Source organism: Acanthisitta chloris, unplaced genomic scaffold, assembly GCF_000695815.1.
Source record: "Acanthisitta chloris isolate BGI_N310 unplaced genomic scaffold, ASM69581v1 scaffold44575, whole genome shotgun sequence".
Classification (NCBI taxonomy): Eukaryota; Metazoa; Chordata; class Aves; order Passeriformes; family Acanthisittidae; genus Acanthisitta; species Acanthisitta chloris.
Genome location: NW_008676247.1, coordinates 3,040 through 13,768, shown reverse-complemented (window position 1 = coordinate 13,768; position 10,729 = coordinate 3,040). Strand labels below are relative to the sequence as shown.

The 10,729-nt window shown below is 41.7% G+C and overlaps 1 protein-coding gene across 1 annotated transcript in view; it reads left to right on the top strand.

Moving 5' to 3' along the window:
• KBTBD12 (kelch repeat and BTB (POZ) domain containing 12) overlaps positions 1-10,388 on the top strand; it is a 30,136-nt gene extending 19,748 nt beyond the window's left edge. The window contains exon 5 of the mRNA XM_009076036.1: positions 10,219-10,388. Within this exon, the coding sequence (XP_009074284.1) occupies positions 10,219-10,388 (170 nt within the window). The remainder of the gene's footprint in view (positions 1-10,218) is intronic.
• Positions 10,389-10,729: the final 341 nt, after the last annotated feature.

Here is a 10,729-nt window from a genome sequence, read left to right as displayed (position 1 = left end):
TGCTGAACACTAAAGGGCTGCTGTGAACATTCAAGGATAAGTGCTTCAGACAAAAAAACCCCAACCAAATAAGCCAAAATCACTGCTGCAATAGAGTCTGAGCCTAAGGGGCTGAAACCAACCCCTCATGTACTATAGATCTGTCCCAAACTCCCCAGCCTCAATTTGTCTTTGCATTTGCTAAAACCCACTCCTGATCCAGCAGAGTAAAAGCAGACCTACTAAGCTCTGCACCCTAATTTTACTGGTATGTGTCATGCTCTGTATGCATTTCTGCATGACTGTAGACCTAAATGGATCATTAGAGTCCAGAGATGCTGTACACAAAGCAAAGCAGCTGTCTACTGCTCAAAGGGCCTTAAATGTGGATGAAAAGATTAGTACTGCTCAGCTACCATCTTTCTGAGTCTCATGTGACAACTGAAATTTTGTGATGGCAGGATTCCCGTTCCATATATATACCCTCTTACAAATCTTTGTCTGCTTGAAGGGAGACAAGTGGTGCAGCCCTACCGGCATCCCTGGGAGCAGAGGAAGAAAGACTGCAGCTACTCCAGAGGGAACTCATCTTGGCCAGCTGAAAGTGGCAATAGTAGTCTTTCTAAAAGATGAGTGAACTCCAAAGTGTGTTCAAGCTTCCTCTGAACTGCAAGGAATGTTGTTCCATGTTGAGGTGTGTTGGTAAAGCTTCTAAGGCTTCCCCTCCTGAGGCTTCCTCAAGTTAGAAGTTTGCTCAAAGCCTGGTCATGAAAGGCAAAAGGGGATTAATTCAGCTGAAGCTTAGACACTTCTCTGCAGTGCCTACACAAAGACCTTAGTGACCCCAGGTTCTCTGCAGCAGATGAAGCACAGACACTTCAGAGGGAGACTCAGGTCCTTGGTGCTTAACATCTGCTCTGAAAGACCAGAAGGCAATTCAGAACCCTGAGGAGCTCTCCTACCTCTTAAAGCTTTGTGTTTTCATCAGAATGTGAGGGATTCTAACCCACCTTACCTAAGGCAAACACATCAGGAGTTTTGTGTCTATGATTTGATGGTACAAACACCTCTGAGACCTCTGTGTTTTATCACTAGCTGACAAATGTTGTATATTCTTATAGTCATTATACAAACCCCAAAAAAGCATTTCTTTTTTTTGGAATTTGTTTCCTTCCTAGTACGACTTGCAAAGCTTCGTATGGTAGCCAGTAGTTTACACAAATTAGCTTGTTTTCTACTAGAACTATTATGGCAACCAGGAACCATTAATCTGCTGGTCTCAGCTCCAGCTCATGTAGCCTTGTGTTGTGAATCTTGATATTTTTCAGCAATGTCATAGCATTCATCAAGATAATCAGACACATTTTAAATGGTTGTCTTTGCCCCTTAACTTATATTTCTGCACAGAGTGAAAACATTACCCCTAGTATGAACACTCAGCAGGGCTCAGTGCGCAATAGCTTTCCACTGCTAAAATACACTGCCACATTTCCTGCTGTAACTAAGGATTTTAAACCAGTCTCTGCAGCCTGACTGTACAGTGTTCTTGTTGACATACTTTATTTCCTTTGCATCGAACTAAAACCTGTCACCTGCACAGGCTGACAGCTACTGATGTTAGCCTGTGCCCAGCAGAAGGAGCCTCATTAGCGTGGCTCCCTGAAGGAGGGGGGAGCAGCTCTACAGGTATGCAGGATTGCATCCTTATAAAATGCCTGCCAGATTGGGTTCCCTTTCTTTTTGACTGCTTCTGAGCATTATAAATATATTTTTCTGGTGAAGATAATGAAGGCAAAGGTGTGTACCTGTTTGCTAAGACCATGTCATCTATTGTCACTTGCAAAGGCAGATATTTGCTGATTTTTCTATTGTTGCTGCACAAATACAGATTGTAGCTTTAATTTCAGATTATAGATGTTGGTCCCACTGCCTGTCTAATAGATTTCAATTAAGAAATTGAAATCTAGAGTAGATTTTCTTTAACTTGATGCATCCTGGCTTGTATCAAAAATACTGTGGCCAGCAGGACCAGGGCAGTGACCATGCCCCATACTCAGCACTGATGAGGCCACACCTCAAATCCTATGTTCAGTTTTGGGTCCCTCACTACAAGAAAGACATTGAGGTGTTGCAGTGTATCCAGAGAAGGGCGATGGAGCTGGGGAAGAGTCTGGAGCACAAGTCTGATGAGGAGCAGCTGAGGGAATTGGGGGTGTTTAACCTGGAGAAGAGGAAGTTGTAGCCTGGTGGGGCTTGATTTCTTCTCTCAGGTAACAAGTGATAGGACAAGAGGAAATGGCTTCAAGTTGTGGCAGGGGAAGTTTAGATTGGATATTAGCAAACAAATCTTCACCAAAAGGCTTGTCCAGCACTGGAACAGGTTGTCCAGGAAAGTGGTGGAGTCACCATCCCTGGAGGTATTTAAAATCTGTGTGGATGTGGCACTGAGGGAGATGATTTAAGTGGTGGCCTTGGCAGTGCTGGATTAACAGTTGGGCTCAATGATCTTGGAGAACTTTTTCTAAATGATTCTATGATTCTGTGCTGTCAATTAGAATGCCATCTTTACTGTGATCCTTTCCTGTGATCACCCATGTGACATCAGCTGATGTGTAAAGTAAAGGTACAACCACCTCAATGCAAATAGAATATTTAACAGATTTCCTCCTAGCAGCATATATCCCTTAAAAAGTCCTATAATTTCATCAGCTAATGAGACTTGATGTGGAACTATGTTTCTCTGAACTGGCTGTTTTGCCATCTCCCTCCTATGTAGTTTACAGCAGAGGAGATGAAAGTGCTGCTTCCCTATGATATATGTTACATTTCTGTAATGTGTGGGACAAAAGCTGTTCAACCCAGTTCTGTTATTTACTTACTGATATCGGCTAGAAATTAATTTTTCACTTAAGTGATGCCACAGTCAGAGGAAGGGAAAAGGGAAGAAATACCCATGATCGGGGCATGCCAGAATCTCAATTTTGTGTTTGCAACTGTTAGCCAAGATAGGTGAGAGTGATACAGAGTCCTACTACTGTGTAATTCTGAGTCTCAAATAAAAAAAAAAGAAGATAAATACCCTGAATCCATTTTCTAGCCTATTCTTCCTCATTTACATAAACTGCAATCCATGCATTGGAATAGACGCAGCTCTGCTTGCGGCAGTGCAGAACTATGTAGTAATTACTGTATTCCAGCTGAGCTAATGAGTTTATATCTCCACACTGTCCACTCCTGACAGTGGATTGGCTTAATAGTTATTTATTTCGACTAATCTCCCATAAAAGCTGTTCCCTCTACCTTCCTGCATTATGTGATTTAGATGGAGAATCATTCTAGTGCTTGTTTTTTATTATAGTGGTTATGGAACATTGCTGGAATCAAATTAAATATAGACATATTAAGGAGTCTGGCACAGCAAATACTGCACTTGTGAAGTTTGGGGGTTGAGAGATTGGAACAAAACCTGTTTCTCCAGCACCTTCCCATGTTCCCAGCTAAATAAAGCAGAGGTGCAAACCCCAGGCTGCCTATCTGCAGCACTGTTCGTTTCCCTCTGTTAAAATTTACTGGGCAGTGATGAATAATTAAAGTTCTCCTGCCCACAGTTGTTACCACTTGAATAAATATTCCCACCAATGGGAGGGATTCAGGGCCCCTGTGTTTTGCTCAGCATAGAAACCTGCTGGTGGCCACTCTCCACGCCGCAGGCACTGCCACAGCTCTCCAGCCACACGCCGAGTCCACCCTGAAAAATTCTGCTTGACCTTTCGCCGAATTCTCCCCCAGCACTGGCCTGAGCTGCTGGGACTGGGGTGTGGGAGAGACCTCTGTAGCTGTAGCATGCTGCCTGCACAGGGAGGGCTGCACATCTACCCTGCTCATTAGCTGGAAATGCGCTACCGTAAATGAGGCCAAACCAGGTCAGGGGAATTGCTAGGGAGCAGCACCTGCTCATTTCAGTTCTAAATTTGACCCACTATCTGGCAGCACAGTATTAGCAATTCAGTTCTGCTTCTTACTAAGGCTCATTTATAGTTTATAAAGGGTTAATGAATGATTAATAGATATTTTAATGCATTTTAATTAATTGCTGAAGAGGTCAATAGGTTGTTTAGAAACATGGCTTGCAGCCATGTATGACATCTTCTATTGTGTTCATAACTGCCTGTCATGCATACAGTCTAAACATGCTTTATATCATCTATGAATAATGTATTAACCCATTGTAAGGCATTTAGAAACAGTATCTCAGGATGGGCTGAGCCCAGTAATTCTTATTCTCATCTTGCTGTTTTTACTCATATGAATGGTACATTGACTTCAAGAGCACTGACCCTTCTGTCTCTGTAACCTGTGATCCTTCTAGCACCTGCAGCACAAGCAGGACTAGTGCTTGTAAGATTCTGCTGGAACAAGGCCTTGCCTATGAACAGCAGGCAAAATCTGGAATGATTTTAAAAGCTGAAGTAGCTGGATCAATCCCAAGAAAAAACAGTTGAAGCAACTGAATTAGAAGTTCCCTTCTGTAGCCCATCCCATTTTTTAAACATGTATTTTAAATTTTAGTATATATTGATTTGTGAGTGAATGGGTGGATCATGAAACTATGGACCTGAAGAATTCCACAGCAGAGCAGGAGAATAGAGGACCTATCTATGACAGTGACATATCTATGAGAGTATCTTACCTTACTCCATGCAGGTGCTGTGCAAACAGTAAGCTGCCACAGTTGTAAATTCCAGCCCCAACCTTCCTCCCAGCTTTGGCTGTGTCTGGTGGGATACACTGCCTTGGTACTTTACATTAGGAAGGCTGGCCAGCATGTAAAACAGCCAAGCCAAGTACCCTCTCCTGTGTATCCTCTGCCTGCTTCTGCCCACAGGCACAGATGATGGATGTGCTTGACCCCACGAGGGGTGCTGCCTGTGCTACGCTAGCGAGGCTGGTGGAGTTAGAGGGCAGCTCACATACACAAATGGGATTGAAGGCCACAGACTTGATGAACTTATTATTTTTCCAACTGCAGATGAGGAGCCAGGACATCTGGTGGTAATGATCTAAATGCACTTTTATCCCATTGCAACACAAACATGAATTCCCAGGTCCCCTAACTCCACATCATGTAATTATGGAAGCAGCTATTAGTGGTGAGGAAGATAAGTAGCAGAGGCTAGTCCCATATGTTTGAAATCATTCTCTGGTACAGATAATGGCATGAACAAACAGGTACAAAACAGCAGTGGAGGCTGAACTGCTTCAGGGCAGTTCTGGTGTGGCTGTTAGGTGACAAGAACTGGGGAAACTGGGGAAAGAAACACCTGAGTAAACATTTTGAGGACTGTTGGGGGACTGACAAGCACCTTATGACATTCAAGTGCTTTTTCCATGGAAAGAGAAGAATAGAGAGTTAGCAGTTTAACTGCTACAGGTTTGATGTCTTTTTTTCTTTTCATATATAAATTGATTTATAGCAAAAGAAAATAGAGCACACTGGGAAACTGCAAGCTGGAAAGGAAAAGGTGCTGTGACAACCTGAGAATTGACATCAGGAGGAGCTCAGGCAAGTGGCCTGTGTGGGGATGTCCCAGGGCACAGAGCTCAAGGACAGACGTGACAGAGACTATCCCCAGCACACAAGGTGGTTCTGTGCTGAGGTAACTGGCTCTGCTCTGGACAGAGTTGCTGATGTGCTGTGGCCATCTAACAGTGTGTCAGTGTGGCTCTGTCACTGCTAATAGGCAGGTGAGCTGGTCCCAGACTACTCTGGATATCTCTGTCCTTCACTGGGGCAGAGGCATCAAGACTCCTGACTTGGCTCATGCTCTCCCTATCTCCATAACTGCTTCCTCATTCATAAGCTGGAGCAAACATACCAATGTATTTCTGGAAGAAATAATGAAATATTGGCCACATTTCAGCTAACTTGCCATAGATTTAACTCCAGTGAAAGGAAATTCAGCATGAATTTTCTTGAGTTCAATCCTCTGGACACTAAGCAGGCTACAGCAGAGTGAATTTATTTGTCTTGGCTTACAGACATAATAGCTGCATGGTTATTAGTCTTGGATGAACTATGGGTTTTCTACCTGTTAAGCATATTGCTTAATTCTCCTACATCTGCCTCCCTTTAACCCTTCCAACCCAAACCCTAATAATTGTACATGAAGTTTTGGTTATAAAAAGAAAAGAGAAAGCAAGGTCAAAAAAAAAAGACCAAAAGTGGTAATAAATAGTATTGCCACATGGAAAGTTGTTTCTCCCCCACAACCTCCACATCAGAAATGGAACGTAGTTAAAAAAAAAAAAAAAAAAGAGAAAAAAAAACAGATGAAAAAGCAGATAAAATATTTATGTTGCCTGCAGTCATACTGGGGGTCTTTCCAAGAATTGTTCATCCTGATTTATAGCCAATCCTGATTCAAATGACATGAGAAAACTTATGGCATAAAATGAAGTCTGGCCATACTTGGGTAGTGAATTGTAAACCTTTTAAAGAGAAAACATGATTGTGTATATGCAATGTAGGCAATCACTTACTGAAAATTATTAATATTGTTCTTTTCTTTCTGCACAAAGAAAAAAATTATATGAAAAATTGTGGGAAATTATCTTGTTTACAGACCAGAATATAACAGACAATTTAAAGCTTAGATTCATTTTGCTTTGACTACTGTATTTGCATACATGAAATACAATTTAGCATTTATAAATTAAACATTTTCAGGTGTAACTCAAGTCTTGTCACTGGGAAAAAATATGTTTGTGTGCTCAGTCTTAGCCTTCAGTCTGCACTTTTACATCACAAAGGCACAACTGCACCAAGAGAGTTCTGACTCTTTGTAACATACCACAATTTCTGGTGGGGATAAATTTATGCTGGGATTAATTTTCCTTATGCAGGTTTAGCCTTTTTCTTTCCTTAGTATGAATAAAACATACTGTTATAAACACTGTTTTACTGCTGGAAAAAGGGTTAGGGTTAGATTTGTACAACCTGACTAATTCTAATATAAAGTGGTTTAACTCCTGTGCAGAAAAACACAGTGTAAGAAAGTTTCTTATAACTTCTCATGGTTAAACAAGCATGTACAGAAAAATACTGCCTCATTTTGTAGAAAACATTAATGCTGTTGGAAAAGAGTGAAATCCTTTCATTAGGTTAAGGTGGTCATCTGGTAAGTGAGGCAGAATAAAGCTATGATGACAGGGAGTTGTGGATCTTTAAGCAGGTAATCTCTGTAAAACAGCAAATTTCTTAGGTTTTTGTTGGGTTATTTTTTTTTTGTAGGTGTCACATAATTTTCCTGTAAGCAAAATTGGTTGCTGAGATATTGCCTTTAAAAAGAAAACAAAAAAAAGCAATTTAAAAGGTGAATCAATGCAGCAGAATCAGGAATCATTTGCATCAAGCTCAAAAATGTTTATTGGGATCAAAGCCCAAATCTAACATTACAGCCTGGAATCAAAGGTGCTGGGTTTTTTTGAAGAAAATTTTTTTTAAAAAAGTAAAAATAAGAAGAAAAGGCTTAAGAACTGAGGTGTTTTAACTCATTTCTCTTTTGAAAAGAATGTCACATTTTTTCTGAACTAAAACTATTTTGAGCAGTGCTTTCCCTCACACGACCTTTCTTGTCTAAAGGGTGCTGCTTCCTTTCATATTAAACAAGATAAGACTACAGAAATGATTGTTTCCCATATTTCAACAACATACTCTTTTTATCTCCCAAGGGTTAAGAGTTAACTAACACTCCATGTGCTGGAAAGCAGAATTTGTAGAGTGGAACAAAACCAGTTACAGCATCCCACAGAAAAGGGAAACAAGGGACACCAAAGGTTGGGAGTCACCAAGGTCAGGAAAAAACACAGCAAGGCTTGTAAGGAAGAGTTGCTGAGTTTGCCTTTGATGTTTTAATTATGATTTTTTTTATTCAAGTGTTGCAATCACTCACAGAATGTCTTGGTTCCAGCATTTGATTATTTTTCCTCTGATTGTCTCATTTTTGTCATCATCCATGCCAAAGAAAATGCAGGCATAAAAATTTATTGCACAGAAGAGATGATCTAATTTAGAAATACAGTGACTGGAGCCTCCCATGTCACAGCTTAGGTCTGTTTTTGTCTCTGTATTTGCCTTTTAGGGGAAACCTGTTCACTCTTCCAGGGTCATATAGAAGTGAGCTCCTTGCTGGTATTGGCATGTGCTATTTGTTTGCTCTTTGTCAGTCAGGACTTTTTTCCTCACATGTAACTGGGTTTTTTAGCTGCCTGCTGTCTTCTGTCTTGAATAGGTGCAGCCTTCCTATGCATTATTATTATTATTCTCCTTTAACATCCAAGTTCAATAAGCAAACCATCACAACTTGTTTCACAGAAAGGAATGGAACAAAGACTATTTAGGCGAGACTATATCCTGAATTCTTACTCAAGTTTTACTCAAGCAACCTCCTAGACATCTGTGAGAGTCCCAGAGGTCTGGGTTTGGAATGACAAAAATTGTATTACAATCAAGTGTGACACAACTGAGGGGAAAATGGTTATGGGTTGTGGATGGTGGGGTAGAAACACTGTGCAGCCCTCCTTTATCAGGTGTGAGGGAGCAGAGATGGTGAATGGTTGGTGAGTGGTTTCCTTAGATAAACATGACAAAAATGTGCAGAAATGTCCATAAAACTGTGACATCCACAAATCTAATGCATGTGGAGGACCTGCAGAAAACAGAACTGTCCCATATCCACCCAGCAAGGAAGCCAGCCCTGGGAGGAAGGGTCTTGTTTCCATCTGATTTCTCCATATCCTGAAGCTCCTCCTTGCAGAGGAGCCTTAGGGGGATTTTAAATCCCAGCACACTGCATCATCACCAACTTTGCATGGAACATAAACCATGAGAGCACTGTCCTGGGGGTACTAAATCCCCAGGGTTGCTGCCCTCTGAAGAAATATGTGGTCTGTTTCCAATATGAGAAACAATATATGTTTCCGGGTGCTCTTCTGCTTTTCACTCTTTTTTCCTTCAGTCCTTTGCTGCCAGTTCTACATAAGAGAATGCCCAAACGATGAGGTGCAGTAGATAGATGTGAGACAGTGGTTAGTGGTTGGTTTGGATGTTTGGTTTTTTGGACAAAAGAAAGTTTTTATAAGGAATAGCTGAATGGGAACCTCAGTCTGGATCCTGTATGGTTTATCCTGTCACCAATCTCTCAAGACTCAAAAGACAGCACTGAGTATTCACTGTTTCTTGCTATGATGGTTCTTCTCCTGGTACCTGTGAAGTGTCAGTTCCTGGAAGTCTCTGAGACCTGACTTCTCTTACACCTACCAGAAACTCATATGACAGTGAAGCACATGCACATCCTCAACTCAGGACAATAGAAGTTTAGGCTACGGTTACTTGCTGTGAGAAATCAACTTGGAGATGAAAAGAAAAAGTGAGCAGAAATGAAAGATGCTTTTTGTTTTTAGGAGAGAACTTGGCTTTGAATAACAATTGTTGCAGACTTCAGGACTTTTGTTAGCAAAGAAAGGTTTTGTGGTCTTGTAAGAAGTTTAATATAGCGCTGCTGGTTGACAGTTATGGTTCTCTGCTGCATGGTGGTTCTTTCATTGTTTGTTAGTCTCTGTAAAACCTTCTTGTCTGGAGATGGGCAGTGATTTAACAGCATGCTTCTAACCTGACTGTTCATGACAAATTCTTCAGCACTTCAGAACATCTAAAGTACATTTAAAGCCTTGGAGGTTTTTTCTATCTTTATTCCTCCCTAAATCATAGGATGTCCAGACTTTGTACCCAAGAAAGGCCATAGTATTGGAGTGCTTCTAGCAGCCCAAGGGCTGCACTTTAGATGGGGCAAAGAAAAGACAACATACTGCATGTAGGCATACCCGTGAACAAGAGGCAATGCTCTGTCTCTAAAACAAGAGCATTAGACAACTGACTGCAGGCTGAAATGCCACCTGCATACTTGTACCAAGACAGGGCACTTCATGCTTTTGTCCCTACAGCTGCACCTGGAGCCCAGAGTGTGAGGACTGAATGCACTGCATAGATTTCCATCTGCACTATTTCATTTGCTTTATGCCAACAACTCAGATGTTCTTAGCACAGTGTAGCCATTAGTATGACAGAAATTACCTCTTTATTGCCCCCTTACAGAAGGGTCATAATAACAACTGCACAAACCTCTTTCATCCTGTTTGATTTGCCTGCTGATGCCTCCTGTTGTTGCCTCTGTTTTTCAGCTCGTCACGAAGTTATCACCAAAGAGATCCTTGAGCTGGATACATGGGAGAACCAGTGGAATGTGGTGGCCACCAACGTCCTCATGCACGACAGTTATGATGTGTGTCTTGTTGCTAGGCTGAACCCGCGGGATCTTATCCCTCCACCCCCGGATTTAGTGGACCAATAGAAGTTCAGTGACTCTTTGGGCTTCCAGATTCTGCAGAAATGGAAAAATTTGAGGAGACAAATGCTGCATTGGCTCTGGATGACAGATGAATCCAGGAGATGGCAACATGTGCTTAAGGACAGAATTGCCTTTGAGCCATGCTTCTTGGATGACGCTTAATTGGCTGGTGCTGGTACTGGTACTCTGGACTTCTGTGATTGAAAGTTAAGGTTGTCCAGCCTTTGTGTGTGGCTCTTCATCTTCAATCTGACTGTGCAAGCTTCAGTGTTGGGTGCAGCCTGGGCACAGTGTCAGTCCAGGGCTTATTTCACAGCAGGGCATGACATAGGACAGAAAGCTCT